At 42.9% G+C, this 23,401-nt stretch overlaps 2 protein-coding genes across 3 annotated transcripts in view; one reads left to right on the plus strand and one right to left on the minus strand.

The window, feature by feature from the left end:
* clmpa (CXADR like membrane protein a) overlaps window positions 1–23,401 on the minus strand; it is a 185,320-nt gene that overhangs the window by 23,737 nt on the left and 138,182 nt on the right. The window lies entirely within an intron of this gene.
* LOC144480024 (mth938 domain-containing protein-like) lies at window positions 2,103–9,533 on the plus strand. Of its 2 annotated transcripts, none has more exons than XM_078199173.1 (4): window positions 2,103–2,148; window positions 4,917–5,058; window positions 7,657–7,752; window positions 9,131–9,533. In XM_078199173.1, the coding sequence occupies exons 2-4, from the start codon at window positions 4,927–4,929 to the stop codon at window positions 9,269–9,271; spliced, it is 369 nt and encodes a 122-aa protein (XP_078055299.1). In that variant the 5' UTR covers window positions 2,103–2,148; window positions 4,917–4,926; the 3' UTR covers window positions 9,272–9,533. The 2 variants fall into 2 exon arrangements, with proteins under 2 accessions (XP_078055299.1, XP_078055300.1); XM_078199174.1 differs by having other exon boundaries at window positions 2,109–2,148; window positions 9,011–9,532.

Here is a 23,401-nt window from a genome sequence, read left to right on the forward strand (position 1 = left end):
TTATTGTTGCCGCACCAGTTCACCAGATTCTCTATCTCATACCTGTACTCTGTCTCGTCATTGTTTGAGATCTGACCCACTACGGTAGTGTCGTCAGCAGACTTGAAAACCGAATTGGAGGGGAATTTGACCGCACAGTCATAGGTGTATAAGAAGTATAGAAGGAGAATGAGAACACATCCTTTGTGGGGCACCGGTGTTGAGGATGATCGTGGAGGAGGTATTGTTGCCTATCCTTACTGATTGTGGTCTGTGAGTTAGGAAGTTCAGGATCCAGTTGCAGAGGGAGGTGCCAAGGCCCAGGCCACAGAGTTTGGAGATGAGTTTTGTGGGAATAATAGTGTTGAAGGCTGAACTGTAGTCAATAAATAGGAGTCTGACATCGGTGTCCTTGTTGTCCAGGTGTTCCAGGGGTGAGTGCAGGGCCAGGGAAATGGCATCTGCTGTGGACCTGTTGCGGCGGTGGACAAACTCTAGTGGATCCAGGTAGTCCGGGAGGCTGGAATTGATTCGTACCCTGACTAGCCTTTCGAAGTACTTCATAATGATGGATGTCAGAATTAGAGAAGTGTACATACCTCAGTGGGTTAGAGGAGGTTACAAAGATTTGGAGGGGTCAGGCTGTCGAGAGATTTGAAAAAAATGATGAGGATTTTAAATTTGAGGCATTGCTTAACCAGGAACCAACAAAGCTGATCAAGCACAGGAATCGGCCTTAGTGTGAGTTGGTTCAAAGGCAGGAGAGTTTAAGGTGACAAGTTTACTGAGGGCAGAATATTCACTGGAGGGTGTTGCAATGGCCGAGTCTAGCGTTTCAAAGGCTTGGGTAAGATTTGCAGCAGCCAATGAGCTGAAGCAAGGACAGATTGAGATGGACAATGTTACAGAGGTGGCAACAGGTGATCTTAGTGGTGGCATGGTTCTGAGGTTGGAGGTCATCTTGAGGGGTGAGGGGGAATTAAATGACATCAAGGTTGCAAAAGCAGTGTGGTTCAGCCTCAGACAGTTAACAGGGAGAAAGAGAGGCAGAGGGCAGGATTTTCCGATCTCATTCATGTTGCCCCGGCTGAAGAATTTGGCGCTCAGCCAAAATTCCATTCACTGCAGCAGCACCAGAGAATCCCAGCCACAGGCAACAACAAAGGTTTCCAGTGAAAGTCAGGTGACAAAGGAGCAGAATTCGCGGGACATATGTAATGCACAACAATAAAAGCAGTAAAAACTGGGGAATAAGAATACTGTTTCAAACTGTTCTTTTACTGAGTGAAAGCAAATAGTTCTAATTAGGTTTAATTAGAGGGAATTTCTGCTCATCCAGCACTGAATGTGGGACAAATTACACTCATTGACACTCTTTAAGGTCATTTACACTCTTTCGAGGTCATTTACACTCTGGGGCCATTTACACTCGGGGGCCATTTACACTTTTTGGGGTCATTTACACTCTGGGGTCATTTACACTCAGGTGGTCATTTACACGGGATCATTTACACTTGGGGTAATTAACACTTTTTGGGGTCATTTGCACTCAGGTGGTCATTTATACTCGGAGTCATTTACACTCGGGGTAATTAACACTTTTTGGGGTCATTTGCACTATGCGGTCATTTACACTCAGGTGGTCATTTGAACGGGGTCATTTACACTCTGGGGTCATTTACACTCAGGTGGTCATTTACACGGGATCATTTACACTTGGGGTAATGAACACTTTTTGGGGTCATTTGCACTCAGGTGGTCATTTATACTCGGAGTCATTTACACTCGGGGTAATTAACACTTTTTGGGGTCATTTACACTCAGGTGGTCATTTACACTCTTGGGGTCATTACGCTTTTGGGAGTAATTTACACTTAGAATCATTTACATTTAGGTCATTTACACTATTTGGGGTGATTTACACTTTTGGGAGTCATTTACACTTGGCGTCATTACACTTTTGGGGTGATTGACACTATTTGGGGGTGATTGACACTGGGGTGATTGACACTATTTGGGGTGATTGACACTTTGGGGTGATTGGGGTTATATTGCTGTCAGTGGAGGCTGGAAGGGGTGGAGTTGGATTGTAATCGAGGCGGGGCTGTTTCTATGACAACAGCGGCTGGTGCTGAGGCTAAGGGGCCGGAATGGCTGAGCTGCCCGGAGGTGAGAGGGACGGAGAGGGGAGGATGGGGCCGCTTTGTTGCCGCCGCCGAGAGGGGAGATGCGGCCGGTGCTTATCCCGGTTTGCCTGCCTGCCTGCCGGCCCGGGGGGCGGGGGGCGGGGGGCTTGAGGCCGGGCCTGGGTGTAGAGGCCGCTGATCCTCTCAGTCTGTCCCGGGAATGTCTCTTCCAGCTCTCCTGCCTCTCCCAGCAACATACGACACCGACTGTGTGAGGCAGCTCACTGAGTTAAAACTATCGGACATCTCCTGGTCGCCACCTCCACAGGTTGAGAGCTCCTGAGCAGGTTTGCAAAAGGATGCAAAACAACTGGGAACTTGCCAAGTTTAATGATGCAGAAGTTTCCATATCTGGAACAGAAAAGATATTTTTGTTCCAGTAACAGTGACAATTTTATTGCACTCTTTTGTAAACCTGCTGTGCTATTTTATTTAGGCAGCAGTAAATGGATGAGGTTCGGATCTGTGTTTGCCAGTGTCCTGTTATCCAGTGCCAGAAGCTGCTGTGTACCAGTTAATCTTTTTGATGGAATATGGTGAGCTCCCAGCCATTAGTAAAATAATTTCCCTTCAACTGTACTTTTGGACCTACTTGGGGGTGTTTTAGACTTGCTTCTGTGGTTACATTGAAACATTATCTCCTTGGTGTGCATGTCTTTTCACGACGTTGTCCTGACTTCTCGGTGACACAGTGGTTAGCACTGCTGCCCCAGAGCACCAGGACCAGGGTTCAATTCCTGGCTTGAGTCACTATCTATGCAGCGTTTGCGCAAGTAGCTGGTCTGAAACTATTGTTGGAAGGATGGAACAATGTTGATTGGTAAAGGCACTAATAGAATGTCACCCATCACGAGAGGTCTTAAGCTGGCAACATATACTGCTCAGAATGCTGCAGGGATCATGGTTGGGTCATTATTATTAATTTGTGTGAACAACTTGGATTCACGAATGAAAATGTAATTAGTAAAATTCACAGATGTTGTTTAGCTGGGATAAGTGAGCAGTTGAGGCAGCCAATGAGCTATAGAAGGATCCAGATAAAATTTGCAAGTAGGCAGAGCAATGGTAGATGAAATTAAGATAGACAGTTGCATATTCATAGAATTATAAAATCCCTACAGCGCAGAAGGAGGCCATTTGGCCCATCGAGTCTGCGCCAACTCGCCGACATATTTACTCTGTTAATCCCGCGAACCTACACATCTTGGGACACAAAGGGGAAATTTAGCACGGCCAAACCATCTAACCTGCGCGTCTTTGGAGTGTGAAAGGAAATCGGAGCACCTGGAGGAAACCCATGCAGGCACAGGGAGAATGTGCAAACTCCACACAGTCACCCGAGGCCGGAATTGAATCCAGGTCCCTGGTGCTGTGAGGCAGCAGTGGTAAACACTCTGCCACCTTTGGGTGGTATTGGGTGAATAATCAGACACACTTGCTCAATGAACAATGATAAACTTAAAAGCAGAGAGCCTGAAAAAAATCTGGAATTGATGGTAGATTTGATAGTATGTACAGTTATTGCGGAATTAGTAGAATTTTACTGGAAAAAAGATGAATAGTTGTATCACAAAGAAAAGTAAAAATGAGGCAAGGCACTATCCCTCCAATGAGAGATTTATAAAAATAGATAGGCTGGATACACTTGGGCTTAAAAGAGTTGGGGCCATCTAAAAACATACAGCATTGAATGAAACAGAAAATATAAACTTCAAATGTTATTTCACAATGAACCTTCAAAGGTGATATGGGTAAAAACTAGCAAAAGGCAAGATCAAGACTTTTATCTGGAAGTATATTGTCACATAAAGAATGATCGGCACTTGAACTGGCATTCAGGCTCATGGGTGGAGGCGATTCTGTGGTTTAGATAATTGTGGGTTTGTATGAAAGAATTGAGGTTTTTGGATAAAATGGCTCACTATTCTGTACTTTTGTGCCGTAACTATTATCTTTATTTGCATTATAATTTTCTCCCTTTCTTTTCAAAGAGGGCAGCTCCAACAAGAGTTTGGTTTGGTGGATGCCGGCTTCACCCAATGGCTGTTATTCATACGTGAACTTAGTTTACTCATTTGCTAGCACACTATCAGGATGATCACAGCCAAATCAATGGTCAAAATCCCATCATTAAGAATCCAAATTTTTAAGACGATCTTGCATGTAATTGGTTTGTCTTTGAAGTTATCTCTTAATTATTATCGCTGACTTGAAACTTCAACCCAAGCTGGTATTTGTGCATTATGGATCAAAAAGCTCTGAAGTTAGGCATATGATCCAGGCTAATTTCAGAAGGGGCAGCAGTAGGGATGTTCAATTGGCCACATTACCTTAAAATAGGAAAAGGAAAAATAGGTTTCCACAGTTGCTTCTTGATTAAATGACCTGTGACCACTTATTGTTCAGGCCCACAAATGTGTAGTGGTTTCTTGGGAGAGCTGCATGTGTGAATCAGCACACTGGAATGAGAAGAAAGCCTTTAGAGAAGAGCAAAAAAACCAAGGGAAAGGAAATCTGACAAGTTGTGGAATAATGGGCTCTTCTGTTGGAAGTGCTAATGGTAGGCATTCCAGTGATTCGTTTAGTTAAAAGGTCTTAGCCACATTTAAGCTGGCAACATATACTGCCCAGAATGCTACAGGGATCATGACTGGGCACTTCCTTTAAATACACCAAATGGAAAATGACTGGAATCCAACGAAGAGTGTAATCGGCTCTTGAAGCTCAGTTCTTGTTTTCCTTTCCCAACAGCGATTGAAGCATGACTTCACCCTCTATCGCCTCGTTAAAGTGGGGCGAAATGAAGGTTGAGGGTAGTGACACTCTGTACAAGGATTGTAAAGTCTGGCCAGGAGGAAACCGAACGTGGGACTGGAGAGAGACAGGAACTCGTGTGAGTAGAGATTGGAGCTGAGATGCTGAAAATAATTGTAATCCAGCAAACTGCATAGTTTGAAATTATGTCATGGTATATTGTCTGCTGGTGGATTGCATAAGGGGGCTTTGTTGCCCATGTGGGAAGGGTTTTATGTAGAACAGTGCTGTGAACGCTGGTCCACAGAGTTGCCCTGTAGATTTCATGTCCAGTTGTTGTAATGTTTGCAATGGAATAATTTAAATTCCAGAAAATGCTTATAGAACAACAATAATTTAAAAAAATAAAAACAATAGATACTTCTAGCAAACAGTGAAAACCAACTGCTAAAGGGAATCACCATAACAATGCAAGACAGAAATAGTATTGGTACATATCATGCTCAAAGCTCTGTAGTTCCATAACTTTCATTCTTGTTAGGTTATATCTGCTATACAAATCAATTTTAAAATCCATATCTTCATCTTTGAATGCCTCTTATTCAACTGTTTGCACCTGTTCTCATCTCTGGAATTCTTACTTTCTACTCTTCACTGTGCATCACCAACTATTATTTTAGTCATCTTGCCCCATACCCTCGAGAACTTCTTCCCAACCCCTTTGCCTTACCTCCTTCCTCCTAGATTTCTGAAGTCCACTTACAGCATTTTAGTCAACCTGTTTTTTTACTCTGCCACTTGATGCATTTTACCTAATCTTTTTCCCTTGTATTTGTACGTTTTCACTGATTCAACACGGTAGCATTCTGTAATGTCTTTCTGACACAACAAATTTTATATGAATGCAAGATTTTTGGTTAAAGTAGATCTGTGTGTCCTGTATGACCACTTGTTTTCCTAATATACTTCAGAAAATTTCTCCAGAGAATCCAGAACATTTCAATTTTCTTTGTAAATCCAGTTCCCTTTAAGGGTAATCAAACAATCTTAAATAAGATGAGGAGCATGTGGAGCATGCTGCCATTTTGAGATTAGTAGCACGGTAGCACAGTGGTTAGCACTGCTGCTTCACAGCTCCAGGGACCTGGGTTCGATTCCCGGCTTGGGTCACTATCTGTGTGGAGTTTGCACATTCTCCTCGTGTCTGCGTGGGTTTCCTCCGGGTGCTCCGGTTTCCTCCCACAGTCCAAAGATGTGCGGGTTAGGTTGATTGGCCATGCTAAAATTGCCCATTAGTGTCCTGAGATGCGTAGGTTGGAGGGATTAGTGGGTAAATATGTGGGGGTAGGGCCTGGGTGGGATTGTGGTCAGTGCAGATTCGATGGGCTAAATGGCCTCCTTCTGCACTGTAGGGATTCTATGATTTCTATGATTAAGATTAACATCAACCTAACATTTGACAGTTTTAGCACTTGTATGTTGGGTCTAAATTTGCAAATATTAACTTAGTGGCTTTTTCAAGCTGCATTGAGGCCTGATGTTTGAATTCTCAATATACATTCCGGTTTATTTGTTTGACTCAGATCCGGTCTCAGATTATGGCTCAGATCTCACCTCCCAAACCTATGACCACTACTATCTAGATGGATAAGGACAGCAGATACATGGGAACATGACCACTTTTAATTCATTAATGGGATATAGGCATTTCTGGCTGGCCAGCATTTATTGCCCATCCCTAAATGCCCTTGGAAGGCAGTTGAGATTCAACCAAATTGGTGTAGCTCTCAAGTCACATATAGGCCAGACCAGGTAAGGACGGCAGATTTCTTTCCCTAAAAGACATTAGTGAACCAGATGGGTTTTTCCGACAATTGACAATGGTTTCATGGTCATCAGTAGATTCTTAATTCCAGATCAAAAAGAGAAAATGATGGAAAATCTCAGCAGGTCTAACAACATCTGTGGAGAGAGAATAGAGCCAACGTTTCGAGTCTGGATGGCCCTTTGTGAAGGGCCATCAAAGGGCCATCCAGACTCGAAACGTTGACTCTATTCTCTCTCCACAGATGTTGTCAGACCTGCTGAGATTTTCCAGCATTGTCTGTTTTTGTTTCAGATTCCGGCACCTGCAATATTTTGCTTTTATCTTAATTCCAGATTTTTAAAATCAAATTCAAATTCCACCATCTGCCACGGTGGGATTCGAACCCAGATCCCCAGAAATATTAACTGAGATTAATAATCTAGTGATAATACCACTTGGCCATCGCTCCCCCCGAAAGAACCTCCAAGCCCACTCACCATTCTGACTTGGAAGTATATAGATGTTCCTTCACTGTCACTGGGTCAAAACACTGGAACACCCTCCCCAACAGCACTTTGGGTGTACTTACATCACATGGACTGCAGCAGTTCAAGAAGGCTCCTCACCACCACCTTCTCGAGGGCAATTAGGTGTGGGCAGTGAATGCTGGCCAAGCCTGTGGAACCTACATCTTCTGAGTGAATGAAAAAAGCCAGGGAATAGAAATACTGTACGGTAAGAGATACATCAGAATTGAACACTTACGCAGTAGTTTAATGTGGAAGCTTCAGGTCATCACAACACCCAACAACCAAACTCGGCAACCATAGAGAATTTGATAGAATACGAAGACTATTTATGAATAAAAAAAAGTTAATGTTTGATGGAACTGTAATTTGTACTTTGAATGCTTTCCCCGTGTTCTTTCAGCATACACCTGGAGTTCAGCCAGCTGATGTTGATGAAATTGTAAACAAAGGAATTCAGACTCTTGTAATTGGAAGGGGGATGGATGAAGCATTGCAAGTAAGTACATTTTCAGAGCAACATTAAACAAAATGAATCATTAAACTTTGCTTGCGGTGGTTTTGATGAGTCCCTGCTTTTCTGGCAAGGTAATTTTTTGCACCCATCCATTCAATGGATCATTTTTCAGATTTGTCATAAAAGCATTCCTTTGGCAATAGTGCTTATGTTAAACACCTTGGGGATGGGATTTTCCGGCTGTGCTCGCCCTAAGACCGGATAGCCCCGCCCCAAGGTCAATGGACCTTTCCATGGTCTTGCCCCACCTGCTACGATTCCTGCTTTCCAATGTCGGAGCCAAGGAGGCCGCCATCCCCAGCGCCCCGGTTCCCGCTGTCTCGGACCCACCTACTCTCTTTTGAACTTGTCTTTCCACATGGTCCCATATTCGAAATTTACCCGGCAACGGATGACATTCCGCTCGTCCAGTCACAGGTTAGTTTCACCCGACATTGGGGAAATCAGCCTGTGATTGGCTGAACAGATACTAACGGCACGGTCTTACCTGCTGCTCGCACCACGCTCCCCCTGCAGCGAAGACGGAGAATTTGGCAGCCAGCGGAATGGGAACATCCCGCCAACATGAATGGTTGTAACATTCCGGCCTCAGCATTTTTTGGAAATTCGTTCTGGGAAGTTTTGAAGCTGGACTGTTACCTACACTTGGGGCAAGTGGCAGGTCACTTAAAAATGTCTCGTGGCCACACCTGGCCCATGGGCGAGCCTGATTTAGGCTGACGTTCCAGTGCAGCACTGAGTGAATGCTGCATTGTCAAACTATATCGTCTTTGAAATGAGATGTTAAACCAAGGCTCCAATTTGGTATTTAATAAAACTGGTCTTAAAGAAATGTTGAATAAATTTGACTATTTATCAGAGTGAATGATAACCTATTAAAAATCTCTTTGGATCACAGAATCATAGGTTACAGCACAGAAGGAGGCTATTTGACCCATTATGTCTGTGTTGGCTCTCTAAAAGAGGACCTCCGTTAGTTCCACTCTCTTGCACTTTCCCCACAGCCCTGCATTTTTTCTCTTCGGGTGCTTGTCAAATTCCCTTCTGAAATTTCCAATTGTGACTGCTTCCACTGTGAGCATTCCAGATCTGAACCAATCACTGCAAAAAAATATTTTACCTGATCTTATTGGATATTTTTGAATATAGTTATTGGGTATCATCACATTGACATCAAATTGAGTTTTAATATATCCTTCAGTTTTGTAAAATTGTTTATTGACAACATGGTAATCCACAGATTTGATCTGGACTCGAGATTTGATCCAAGTCAGTTATGAGTGCAAGTTGCATTCGGTACTGAATGACTGAAAGCATGGACGTAGCATCATGGATATTCAACGTGAACTGTTGGTTTTAGGTGCCTGAAGCCACACTGTCTTTCATCAGAAGCAAAGGTATTGATGCTGTGGTTCTACAAACAGAGATGGCCGTACAGCAGTACAACAAACTGGTGAAAGAGGGGGTCGCTGTTGGAGGAATCTTCCATTCAACCTGCTGAAGCATCTGAGCTGCCATCTAGTGGACCACAGGAGATTAGTTAGTTATGTTCAGATGCCCAGTTTTAACATTTTTGTTATTTTTTTAAACACAAAGAAACAAAATAGCTCAAAATGTGTGTTCTGAGCAGTGGGGCAGACTTTGAAAACCATTTAAACAATTTCCTTGCTTTCAATTGAAAAGATTATTTGAAATGCAGTGAAGCAATAGTTGATTATATTATCTGTTTGACTGATTAATAAACATTCCTTATTGCGTCTGTCTACAGTGTATGCTGAACTCTATTATATCACTTCTGACTTTGGCTGTTGCAGATGTTGGTTTATAGTCAGTGCTGTGAGCATGGGATCTTTATCTCGTATGCATGTAGCCCAGAGTAGCAAGTACTAGATGTTTGTTATCTGTGCCTGGAATTGACTTTGGGTAATTGGGGTAACAGCAACCTAAATAACTTCCCTATAAGTTATTAATAATTTGAAAGCCATCACTGACCATCAGATGTAGCCGTGGCAACTACTTTAATTGCAATAGCTGTCTTCTAAGCCTTTTGGCTAAGATCAAGTGTAGTGTCGACATGCTGTGCTTGGTTGAAGTCATTAGGTTACATTTTAGCTTCATTTGAAGCAATTTTTAAAAGCGGCATCTCGGCCTTTTGGCTAAGATGAAAGCCTTGGAGGAGAAGCTATGCCTACTCCAATCAGCTTGGATCATGTAGATCAAGCCCAAGATAGGAGGTGAGAGCCCTGTCTTAGCTTGGATCGGGAATGTCTCAACTTGTTGAGACTCTGAATTGAACTTGATTTGATTGAATTGGAATAAAAATACAAAAAAAAAGCTGTCTTCTAAGATGACAACTGACATCAGGTTTAAAGTTTATTAACACTGCAATAAAGTTACTGTGAAAATCCCCTAGTCGCCACACTCTTGTACCTTTTTGGGTACATTGAGGGAGAATTTAGCATAGCCAATGCACCTAACCAACTCACCATTCAGACTGTGGGAGGAAACCGGAGCACCTGGAGGAAACCCACGCAGACACAGGGAGAAAGTGCTGACTCCGCACAGTGAGCCAAGCCAGGAATCGGACCTAGGTCCCTGGGATTGTGAGGTAGCAATAACGATGAATGAAACATCATCTAAATTTATTGAGTCATTAAACGTCCCACATTCCACAGTCACTCATGTAATTCATCACAATCACCTCATAGAATGATAGAATGGTTATAGCCCACCGGGTCCACTTTGACCTTTTTGACCAAACCGCAACTAATGACTTCCCAAAGATCACAGCTTAAATAATTCTGAGGTGTACACAACACTGTATAATTGGCTTTGCTGTGTCACGTGTAAGTTTGTTTCACATTCCAAAAAAAAAAGCTAGCTGCAAAAAATGTAGAAATAGAACACTTCGTGTGAACTGCTGGCTACTTTTTCTCTTAACTAAATTCATTTAAATGATTGTTTTCAGCCACAGAAATAAATACCTCATACTAAAGATAATTGTAAAAAGGAATGAATACATTAGTTTACTAAATAGAGGCAGCAGGCCAAAGCTGAAATAAACCCTAAATGATCCACTAGTGCCGAGTGAAGGAGGGGAATTCTAAAAATATTTGGAGGGATTGACACTTAAGCCAAATTCAAATAGATTTGAGTTTCAACTTGCTTTGACATTTAGCTCACCCACCCTTGTGTAATTGAGGTAAGAAAGTGACCTAAATTACTTTCCTTCAAGCCACTTGTAATTTGGAAAGCAATGAATCAACTACATTTTACCTGTCCCCATCAGTGAGCACCAGCCGTAGCCATGACAACTTATTTGCTATAACTGTCCTTAAGGATTCTGAAACATCAAGAGCACAGAAAACCCTCACATCGGGAGCTGAGAATGATTTCCAGCAGAAAAAATATACTCTTTAGTAATAGATACTGGGTATGATTCATCAATTTGCTGTCTTTAAAAAAACATTGGTTTGGTTGAGAAATCTACTCTCTTACCAAATGGGTAAAAGATATAAGGTGGAATTTCCCCGTTCCACCCGCCACGAGAATCGTAGCGGGCGGGGGCGGACCACGCAAAGGTCTGTTGACCTAGGGCGGGATTTTTCGGTTTTGGGGCGAGCTGGAAAATCCCACCCGTAGATTCTTGGGAAATGATGTGTGGCTTGTAGAGGAGACGCTTTTTGGTTTGTCTGCCATGACTAGCCTGCCCTTGAGCAAATTTGTTTCTGTACATTGTGAAACACCAGTCTCGAAGGTGACCTCAGATTAGTAAACAGGATATATTTTCAAAATGTGAAAGCTTTAATCAGTTCAACCGGCTTAACACAACACTAAGAACATAGGAAATGGGAGCATGCGGCCCATCGAGCCAGCTCAGTCGCTCAATACGATCGTGGCTGGTATTTGACTTCAACTCCACTTTTCCTGCCCGCTCCCCGTATTGTTTGATTTCCTGAGTGACCAAAAACATGTCAATCTCAGCCTCAAATATATTCAGCGATGGAGGATCTACAATCCCCCGGGCAAGAGAATTCCAATGATTCACAATCCTTTGAGTGAGGAAATAAATATTCCCTTATCCTCACCGACTATGCCCTCATGTTCTAGATTCCCCAGACAGCGGAACCAGCCTCTCAGTGTTGACCCTGTCAAATCCCTTCAGAATCCTCTATGTTTCAGTGAGATTATCGCCATGTATTACCACTAAGTAACATATTCTATATATACTAAAATATGACTTCAATTTCTATCAAAGCTTGGACAGGATTCCTTCATCTCAAGTATATTGTTTTACACAGAAAACTTACTTTAAAAATAAATTGCTGTGCATAACAATATAATCTGTACAACCTGTGTTGACTTAATTTTACCAACCAAGAGTTATTGTGTAATAAAAGCAAAATACTGAGGATCTGAAATAAAAACAGAAAATGCTGGGAAAACTCAGTTGGTCTGGCTGACCTGTCCTGTTCTCTGTAATGTTTAAGTTATGTGGCAGCTTGGCCCAGGTGATAGCACTCTTACGTCTGATTCAGAATTTTGAGAGCGTTATGCTGATGGAGGAAAAAAACATGGAATTATACACAGAAATATTGGACTTTTAAAAGACCTGAGTTTTATATCTTAAAATGAACACAAACTCTTGATGCACTATCGATTACGATACAAGGACTCAGCGAGTGAGTGAAATAACAGGCTTTTATTCGCAAAGAACTGGAGCACACCCTTGTAGCTAACCTGGCCCAGACTGAGGCGAGGAGGAGGAACCATCACCTTTATACCTCGCTCAGGTGGAAAGGGAGGAGTCTCAGGTGGAAAGGGAGGAGTCTCGGGCCAGGTGCAGCATGGGTGGGTCCAGGGATACACATGTAATTACAGTGGGTCACCACAACTCTGAAGATGGCTAAGAATGTAGTTAGCCACTTGCAGGAATGGTTGCAGGGTGTTTCTCTGAAGGACAATGGAACCCCTCCCTGTGCTTCCAGACAAGGTATTGTCTGGTAAATAATGTTGCCAGTGGACCCAAAGAAAGGGAATTCATTGAATGTTTACAGGATGGCTTTTTGGAACAGCTTGTGATGGAGCCCACGAGGGAACAGGCTATTCTGGACTTAGTGTTATGTAATGAGCCAGACGTGATAAAAGATCTTAAAGTAAGGGAACACTTAGGAAGCAGTGATCATAATATGGTAGAATTCAGTCTGCAATTTGAAAGAAGGAAGGCAGAATCAGATGTGAAGGTTCTACAGTTAAATAAAGGTAATTACAGGCGCATGAGGGAGGAACTGACAAAAATCGACTGGAAGCAGAGCCTAATGGGAAAGACAGTAGAACAGCAATGGCAGGAGTTTCTGGGAGTAATTGAGGACACAGTGCAGAGGTTCATCCCAAACAAAAGAAAGGTTATCAGAGGGGGGATTAGGCAGCCATGGCTGACAAAGGAAGTCAGGGAATGCATCAAGGCAAAAGAGAGAGCCTATAATGTGGCAAAGAGTAGTGGGAAGTCAGAAGATTGGGAAGGCTATAAAAACAAACAGAGGATAACAAAGAGAGAAATAAGGAAGGAGAGGATCAAATATGAAGGTAGGCTAGCCAGTAACATTAGGAATGATAGTAAAAGTTTCTTTAAATACATTAAAAACAAACGGGAGGCAAAAGTAGACATTGGGCCGCTCCAAAATGACGCTGGTAATCTAGTGATGGGAGACAAGGAAATAGCTGAGGAACTTAATAAGTACTTTGCGTCAGTCTTCACAGTAGAAGACATGAGTAATATCCCAACAATTCAGGAAAGTCAGGGGGCAGAGTTGAATATGGTTGCCATCACAAAGGAGAAAGTGCTAGAGAAACTAAAAGTTCTGAAAATTGATAAATCTCCGGGCCCAGATGGGCTACATCCTAGAGTTCTAAAGGAGATAGCTGAAGAAATAGTGGAGGCGTTAGTTATGATCTTTCAAAAGTCACTGGAGTCAGGGAAAGTCCCAGAGGATTGGAAAATCGCTGTTGTAACCCCACTGTTCAAGAAGGGAACAAGAAAAAAGATGGAAAATTATAGGCCAATTAGCCTAACCTCAGTTGTTGGCAAAATTCTAGAATCCATCGTTAAGGATGAGATTTCTAAATTCTTGGAAGTGCAGGGTCGGATTAAGACAAGTCAGCATGGATTTAGTAAGGGGAGGTCGTGCCTGACAAACCTGTTAGAGTTCTTTGAAGAGATAACAAATAGGTTAGACCAAGGAGAGCCAATGGATGTTATCTATCTTGACTTCCAAAAGGCCTTTGACAAGGTGCCTCACGGGAGACTGCTGAGTAAAATAAGGGCCCATGGTATTCGAGGCAAGGTACTAACATGGATTGACGATTGGCTGTCAGACAGAAGGCAGAGAGTTGGGATAAAAGGTTCTTTCTCAGAATGGCAACCGGTGACAAGTGGTGTCCCGCAGGGTTCAGTGTTGGGGCCACAGCTGTTCTCTTTATATATTAACGATCTAGATGACGGGACTGGGAGCATTCTGGCCAAGTTTGCCGATGATACAAAGATAGGTGGAGGGGCAGGTAGTATTGAGGAGGTGGGGAGGCTGCAGAAAGATTTAGACAGTTTAGGAGAGTGGTCCAAGAAGTGGCTGATGAAATTCAACGTGGGCAAGTGCGAGGTCGTACACTTTGGAAAAAAGAATAGAGGCATGGACTATTTTCTAAACGGTGACAAAATTCATAATGCTAAAGTGCAAAGGGACTTGGGAGTCCTAGTCCAGGATTCTCTAAAGGTAAACTTGCAGGTTGAGTCCGTAATTAAGAAAGCAAATGTAATGTTGTCATTTATCTCAAGAGGCTTGGAATACAAAAGCAGGGATGTACTTCTGAGGCTTTATAAAGCACTGGTTAGGCCCCATTTGGAGTACTGTGAGCAATTTTGGGCCCCACACCTCAGGAAGGACATACTGGCACTGGAGCGGGTCCAGCGGAGATTCACACGGATGATCCCAGGAATGGTAGGCCTGACATACGATGAACGTCTGAGGATCGTGGGATTATATTCATTGGAGTTTAGGAGGTTGAGGGGAGATCTGATAGAAACTTACAAGATAATGAACGGCTTAGATAGGATGGACGTAGGGAAGTTGTTTCCATTAACAGGGGAGACTAGGACGCGGGGGCACAGCCTTAGAATAAAAGGGAGTCACTTTAGAACAGAGATGAGGAGAAATTTCTTCAGCCAGAGAGTGGTGGGTCTGTGGAATTCATTGCCACAGAGGGCTGTGGAGGCCGAGACGTTGAGCGTCTTCAAGACAGAAATTGATAAATTCTTGATTTCTCGAGGAATTAAGGGCTATGGGGAGAGAGCGGGTAAATGGAGTTGAAATCAACCATGATTGAATGGTGGAGTGGACTCGATGGGCCGAATGGCCTTACTTCCGCTCCTATGTCTTATGGTCTTATGGTCTTATTTCTAAAAGCATCCAAAGACTGATTACCACCTCCAGTAAAGACAAGGGAACATAATAGCTATCCCATCTAAAGGACGCTGGATGACCACCTCCCTTAACCAATCAGTGGATTCCTGGTCTAGTAAAATACACAACAAGAAGAGGGTTAAGAGCTTCCAGCTTGCTACTGGCCTGCCTGTATCCATGTGTGTGTACGTGCTGTAAGGAAAAGAAGCTGGAGGTTTTTTGCACTGAAGGTGTGTTATGCAGTAACTGTCACAAGACCCCTGCAAATGTAGCCATCTTTTGCAGGAATATTTAAAAGCCCTCTCGCTCACTGTAAGTCAACCAGCCAGCAAAGAAGGATCGCAGCTGGAAAAACTCTACCAAACCACAGAACACCTGAATTGAAGTATCAATTACTTGCCTGCAGTTATCAACTATACTTGAATGAATTCTTACTTTTGATCCATCTGAATGTTTATAAAGATTATTTATTAGTTTCATAATGGGCTTACATTAACACTGCAATGAAGTTACTGCGAAAATCCCCTAGTCACATTCCAGCACTTGTTCGGGTACACTGAGGGAGAATTTAGCATAGCCAATGCACCTAACCAGCATATCTTTCAGACTGTGGCAGGAAACCAGAGCACCCGGAGGAAACCCACGCAGACACAGGGAGAACATGCAGACTCCGCACAGATTGTGAGCCAAGCCAGGAATCCAATCCAGTCCCTGGCACTGTGAGGCATCAGTGCTAACCATTGTGCCACCGTGCTGCCCACGGTCTAGATGCATGTGGAGAATGTAGATGCATGTGTTTTACCATTTCTCCTTCTTTAGTAATTAATAAACTTACTCAACTCACGAAAGTCTGGTTAAATTGGCTCCTTTTTAAACATAGCAATTGGGTCTGGCAAAGATACCCAAGGGAAAGGGAAGCTTGTTAGATTAAACCTTTGTTGCCACCAGCAGAGAGCAGGCTGAATAATGACACAGTCATCCCTCCTCACCCGGGTTTGTAACAATTTGGGGGTATCCCAACTGGATGGTGGCAAATTGAGGGGTTTTGCCCAGATCAATAACTGTTGGGGAACCTCACCTGGGTTGGTCAAGCGTTTCAGTCCCACTGTGGATTTACACACATAATTAGGATGGTAGCTCAGCACAGTTCTAAGAGAGTATTGCTGAAAATACTTTTTTTTCAATGGAATGTTTAATTAACATGGATGTAAAAGATTATATGAGCAGAAATTTCCATCCATACCATAACCAACATTCCTACCTCAAGCAACAATGCTAAAAATGCTTTTCCTGATCATTGATGTTGATTTTAAGTCCTTGCTGCATACAAATTCTCTGCCACGTTTACTCACCTAACAATTGTGGTTGTATTTAGACAGAATTTGGGTCATAAGCCGCATTTGTACATCTTTAAAACCTAATAACACACAGTTGAGATTCTTTTAAAGCCAGGATGTCTGTATCACAAAAAAAAAGTTAGCAGAGGCGCAACTGGTCTAAAAACTGAGAAATGTAAATAAAAATGGGAGATTCTGCTATGCTGCGGGAAACTGTATATTGGAGGAAAAACATCTCTCACTTGGACATGAATTCAGTGAAGCAATCTCAGAATCACACAATGCAGAAGAGGACCTTCAGCCTATCGAATCTGCATCGACACATGAGAAACACCTGACCTACCTACCTAATCCCATTTACCAGCACTTGGCCCATTGCCTTGAATGTTATGATGGGCCAAGTGCTCATCCAGGTACCTTTTAAAGGATGTGAGGCAAACGGCCTCTATCACCCTCCCAGGCAGCGCATTCCAGACCGTCGCCACCCACTGGGTAAAAACATTTTTCCTAACATCCCCCCTAAACCTCCTGCCCCTCACCTTGAACTTGTGTCCCCTCGTGACTGACCTTTTAACTAAGGGGAACAGCTCCTCTCTATCCACCCTATCCATGCCCCTCATAATCTTGTACACCTTGATCAGATCGCCCCTCAGTCTTCTCTGCTCCGATGTAAATAACCCAAGCCTATCCAACCTCTCTTCATAACTTAAATGTTCCATCGCAGGCAACATCCTGGTGAATCTCCTCTGCACCCATTCCAGTGCAATCACATCTTTCCTATAATGTGGCGACCAGAATTGCACACAGTACTCCAGCAGGGGCTTCACCAATGTTCTATACAACTCCAATATGACCCCCCTACTTTTGTAATCTATGCCTCGATTGATAAAGGCAAGTGTCACATATGCCTTTTTACCATCCCACTAACATGCCCTTCCGCCTTCAGCAATCTATGGACAAACATGACAAGGTCCCTTTGTTCCTCAGAACTTCCTAGTGTCATGCCATTCATTGAATACTTCCTTGTCAAATTACTCCTTCCAAAGTATATTACCTCACATTTTTCAGGGTTAAATTCCATCTGCCATTTGACCATCCTGTTTATATCTTCCTGTTGCCCAGAACACTCAACCTCACTGTTAACCACCCGACCAATCTTTGTGTCATCTTGTGCTAGCGAGCACAGAAATAGGAGAATAGTGCAGATGAATGCATGGCTTAAGAGTTGGTGCGGTGGTGGGGGGTGGGTTGCGGTTTAGATTCATGGATCACTGGGACCATTTCTGGGGAAGGTGGGATCTTGACAAGCGGGACGGACTGAGTCTGAACCAGAGTGGCACTAACATTCCTGTGGGCTGGTTTGCTAGTGCTGTTGGAGGAGCTTAAAATAATTCAGCAGGGGGAGGGATACAGACTGTTAACAGAATAGGAACATAGCGTAATACAGTAAAATAATGAAGGTGAAGGGAGTACAGTTGTATTAAGTTTCAAGGGAGTAAGGCAATTACCTCCACTTTAATGCCAGGAGTATTACAGGTAAAACGGATGAGTTAAGGGCAATGATTGACACATGGAATTGTGATATAGTAGCCATCACATAGATGTGGTTGAGGGAGGGGCAGGGTTGGCAACTCAACATTCCGGGATATGGAATCTTCAGGCAAGATGGGGAAGGGCCAAAGAGGAGGAGGCATTGCATTATTAGTAAAGGAGTTAGGAGTAAGGAGAGATGATATCTTGGAGGGGGCATCAAATGAAGCTTTGTGGATAGAGGTTAGGAATAAAAAAGGGGCAGCCATATTGCAAGGTGTTTATTATAGATCCCCAGACAGTCAGCGGGAAATTGAGGAACAAATATGTGCACAATTCGTGGAGAAATAGACAAGTTGCAAAAAACGTTTTGGTTTGGGGGAGAGCGGATTTTAGTAAAATAAGGCAGGATCTGGCCAAGGTAGACTGGGAACAGCTACTTGTGGCGAAATCTACAGTCGAGTAGTGGGGGGCATTCAAAAAGGAAAACGGGAGGGTACAAGCAAAACATATTCCCTCTCAGGTGATAGGAAGGCCCACAGATTACAACCTGAGAGGTCCTGCTTTTTCGTCTACTGCCTAACTTTCTGAATTCTTGATGCAAGATCTCATCCCTCTTTCTACCTATGTCACTGGTACCAACATGTACCATGACCTCTGCCTTATCACCCTCCCCCTTCAGGATGCCCTGCAGACGTTCAGTGACATCCTGGACCCTGGCACCAGGGAGGCAACACACCAGTCACATTGATGGCCAATGTGTAGCGCCTATCTGTACCCCTAACTATAGACTCCCCTATTACTATTGCTCTTCTTCTCTTCCTCTTCTCCTGTACAGACAGGTTGCTAATGTACAACATTATTACTCAACAGCATAGCTATAATTTGCCATTTTGAAAGCACAAATCAATCAAAAATCTCATCACAAATCATTAAATGCTTACTGATGAGGAGGGACATTAAAGGGACATTAAAGCCATTCATAGAATCTTACAGCACAATGATCCAGTCTCAGTTCTTTGCTAGAGCTCTTGAATTAATCCACTCGCCTCTTTCCCCACAGCCCTGCAATTTTTTCACCTTCAGTTATCCATCCAATTTCCTTTTGAAAGTTACCATTGAACATCCTTCCACCATCCTGTCAAGCAGTGCATTCCAGACCATTATAACCCACTGTATGAAAATGCTCACAGTACATTACTAATCATCATTAATCTAGTGCTGATCCACCTACCACTGGAAACAACTTCTCCTTATTTATCCAACAAATTCTTCCTGATTTTGAACACCTCTATCAGTCCCTTCTCAATCACCTCTGCTTTAAATAGAGCAATCCCAGCTTCTCTAATCCCTCTGTGGAGCTGAGAACCCTCATCTTTGGTACCATTCTATTAAATCTCCTCTTCACTCTCTCCAAGACCCTGACATCTTTCCTTAAATGTGGTGCCCAGAAATGGACACAACCTCTAGCTAAGGCCTGACCAGTGATTTACAAAGGTTTGGCAAAACGTCCTAAATTTTGTCCTCTATAAGCTCTGTTTATAAAGTCAAGGGTCCTATACACTTTAACAGTGATATCATCCTGTCATGCCACCTACAAAGGTATTGTTTGCAAACCCATGCCCCTTTGTTCCTGCACCCTCTTTAAAATCATGCCATTTTGTTTAAATTACCACTGCCTATTGTGATGATACTGTGCCTTTAAGAAATGTATTTATATCATGTTTTTGTGAGGGATATGTTTAAAATTCAGCTCTGTTTTACACAGTGTCAATTTGCCTGCAAAACAGACAACTCACACAATGAGAATGCAGGCTAATGATTGATTTTAGATCGGAATGTGTTTTTTTTCTCTGTGTTAATGCATTTTTGTTTATTTATTTTTATTTCCTGGGGTTTAATAACAGGGTTTTGAATAGGTTGGTTGACACAGTCATGTGCTTAAGGGGAGGAGCTAAGCTTACAGGGAAAAGCAAGCAGTTACTGCTTTGTTCTGAAAGAAGCAAGGGGTCTCTCTCTTTCCCACTCTCTCTGGAGGCTGCTGTTTGGGACCTGCTAGGAGAAATAGGTCTCTCTCTCTCGCTCCAGAGGTGTTCTGAAACCCAAATACAGGCTCATAAGCCTGTGTTGCTAACTGATGTCGAAGAGGAGCTTTAGTCTATAAGAGGAATGTTGCTTGAAGTGGAACTAATAGAGATAGAGTAGCAGTTAAGTGTATCCTGTCATGTATTAGCAGTTAAGTGTATCCTGTCATCGCCGGGTCCGGATGGGATGTACCCCAGGTTACTGTGGGAGGCGAGGGAGGACATTGCAGAGTCTCTGGCGATGATCTTTGCGTCGTCGACGGAGACGGGAGAGGTGCCGGAGGATTGGAGGATTGCGGATGTGGTTCCTATTTTCAAGAAGGGGAATAGGGATAGCCCAGGTAATTACCGACCGGTGAGTCTAACCTCAGTGGTTGGTAACTGATGGAGAAGATCCTGAGGGACAGGATATATGAGCATTTAGAGATGTTTAGTATGCTCAAGAATACTCAGCATGGCTTTGTCAAGGGCAGATCGTGCCTTACGAGCCTGGTGGAGTTCTTCGAAAATGTGACTAAACACATTGACGAAGGGAAGGCGGTAGATGTGGTTTATATGGATTTTAGCAAGGCGTTCAATAAGGTCCCCCATGCAAGGCTTCTAGAAAAAGTGAGAGGGCATGGGATCCAAGGGGCTGCTGCCCGGTGGATCCAGAACTGGCTTGCCCGAAGGAGGCAGAGAGTGGGTATAGATGGGTCTTTTTCTAAATGGAGGTCGGTCACCAGTGGTGTGCCCCAGGGATCTGTTCTGGGAACCTTGCTGTTTGTCATTTTCATAAATGACCTGGATGAGGAAGCGGAGGGATGGGTTGGTAAGTTTGCCGACGACACGAAGGTTGGTGGGGTTGTGGATAGTCTGGAGGGATGTCAGAAGTTACAGAGGGATATAGATAGGATGCAAGACTGGATGGACAAGTGGCAGATGAACTTCAACCCAGATAAATGCGTCGTGGTCCATTTTGGTAGGACAAATGGGATGAAGGAGTACAATATAAAGGGAAAGACTCTTAGTACGGTAGAGGATCAGAAGGACCTTGGGGTCCGGGTCCATAGGACTCTAAAATCGGCCCCGCAGGTGGAGGAGGTGGTTAAGAAGGCATATGGTGTGCTGGCCTTTATCAATCGAGGGATTGAGTTTAGGAGTCCGGGGATAATGATGCAGCTATATAAGACCCTCGTCAGACCCCACTTGGAGTACTGTGCTCAGTTCTGGTCACCTCACTATAGGAAGGATGTGAAAAAGATTGAAAGGGTGCAGAGGAGATTTACAAGGATGTTGCCTGGATTGAGTGGCATGCCTTATGAGGATAGGCTGAGGGAGCTCGGTCTTTTCTCCTTGGAGAGACAAAGGATGAGAGGAGACCTAATAGAGGTATATAAGATGTTGAGAGGCATAGATCGGGTGGACTCTCAGAGGCTTTTTCCCAGGGTGGAAATGTCTGCTATGAGAGGACACAGGTTTAAGGTGCTGGGGGGTAGGTACAGGGGAGATGTTAGGGGTAAGTTTTTCACACAGAGGGTGGTGGGTGAGTGGAATCGGCTGCCGTCAGTGGTGGTGGAGGCAAACTCAATAGGGTCTTTTAAGAGACTCCTGGATGAGTACATGGAGCTTAATAGGATGGAGGGTTATAGGTAGGTCTAGAAGGTAGGGATGTGTTCGGCACAACTTGTGGGCCGAAGGGCCTGTTTGTGCTGTAGTTTTTCTATGTTTCTATGTTTAAGTATTTCAATTGGTAAAAGTTAAGCAAATTCATTTGTTATAGCTAAGCTGTCTTGGTAAAATAAAGTTTATTTTGATAAAAGCTTCCTACTGTGTCAATAGAATCACACCTGGAGTGAAACACTTTATCCTCACACTGTCAAAATAGAAAAAACTGTTGGGGTCTAGTCAGGCTTCATAACATACTTTGGGGTTTCTGATCCATCCCTTAACACTACATAATACCTTGGTATTTACAGCAAAGTACCCAACACGTTAAAAGCATCTAATGTCATCTCTACTCAAAAGAAGGGAGGTATTTAGGTCGTTTATCTTTTCCCTTCCAATGTTCTCCTCTTCTTGAAGCCACTCGCAATGAGGTACAGTCCCAGTATCTTCAGGTAACTGTTCTTCATGTATGAGATTGGAAAATGAGTGTTGGAATTATGTTTCACATTGGGAGTGGGGAAAGCAATGTAACACAGCTCAATTCTGTTCTCAGGCCAGCCTCACACATGCATTTTCCAGTTTAAATAACTGGACAGCAAACAGGAATGGAAACTTAGCTAACTTTTCCTGTGATACTGAAACCAGTGGGAATACTCCTGTACTCCCATAGTCATCATTTGAGATGTGTTATCTTAGTGCAGACCAAGAATTGAATAATCACAGCCGCACCACCTAGAGAACCATTAGTTATTATGCTCCATTCTTACTTCTTTATCTTCACACATTGATGAATGTTTTGCTCCACAACCGAAGCTTTAGAAGAAAATACAAAAAGGCAGAAGCAGAAGATGAATTATGTTTATTACTTTACTGAGAATATTACAACATCCAAACCAGGAAACGCTGTGGTAAATTATAAAAATATATACATTTGCACTTGAAACAAAAAACTCTTTACATGAATATGTGCTGCATTACCCAGGATACAGTGTCATTTCTCTCATGTCATAGTACGCATTGAAATGTGAGCATGCATTGTGCATGACAGTTTAAAGATGATCCCTCGTGGATGCTTTTAATTTTACATATTTGGAGCAAAAGAAATTTCAAACAAATAGTTTAAAAGGCAACAAAGTACCAGAGAGTGCAATAATTACTGAGTTTTCTCCATCCCTTTTAATGTTTTGCAGTGATTTCATTTTGATGAGACAATTAAAATTCCATTTATTCCCTTCTGCAGATTCCTCATCCTATCCACATATGACTATTATTCACAAACGAATCACAGTTTTCTGCAGCAAGACAGAAATATGGCCAAATTATCCGTACTTAATCGTTCGTACCTTAGGCAAATAAAACATTTATAGTACCTATTGATGTTATATATAAAATGTTTGCCTTAACTGGAGTATTTCCCACGAGAGTCTACTACGAGAGTCCGCAAGTTACTAATACAGTGCTCAGTTAAACATGTAGTTTAAAATACTACTGAAAAAGAATAACAGAAAAAAAATTTAAACAAATGAATGCTGGCATTTCACTTACCACCAAATGTTAATCTAATACAATACATTAT

This window comes from Mustelus asterias, chromosome 27 (assembly GCF_964213995.1).
Source record: "Mustelus asterias chromosome 27, sMusAst1.hap1.1, whole genome shotgun sequence".
NCBI lineage: Eukaryota > Metazoa > Chordata > Chondrichthyes > Carcharhiniformes > Triakidae > Mustelus > Mustelus asterias.

Coding starts and splice junctions, on each gene's coding strand:
- LOC144480024 (XM_078199173.1), top strand. CDS start 4,927: ATGACTTCACCCTCTATCGCCTCGTTAAAGTGGGGCGAAATGAAGGTT. Junction 5,059..7,656: donor GGAGAGAGACAGGAACTCGT/GTGAGTAGAGAT, acceptor GTGTTCTTTCAG/CATACACCTGGAGTTCAGCC. Junction 7,753..9,130: donor GGATGGATGAAGCATTGCAA/GTAAGTACATTT, acceptor TGTTGGTTTTAG/GTGCCTGAAGCCACACTGTC.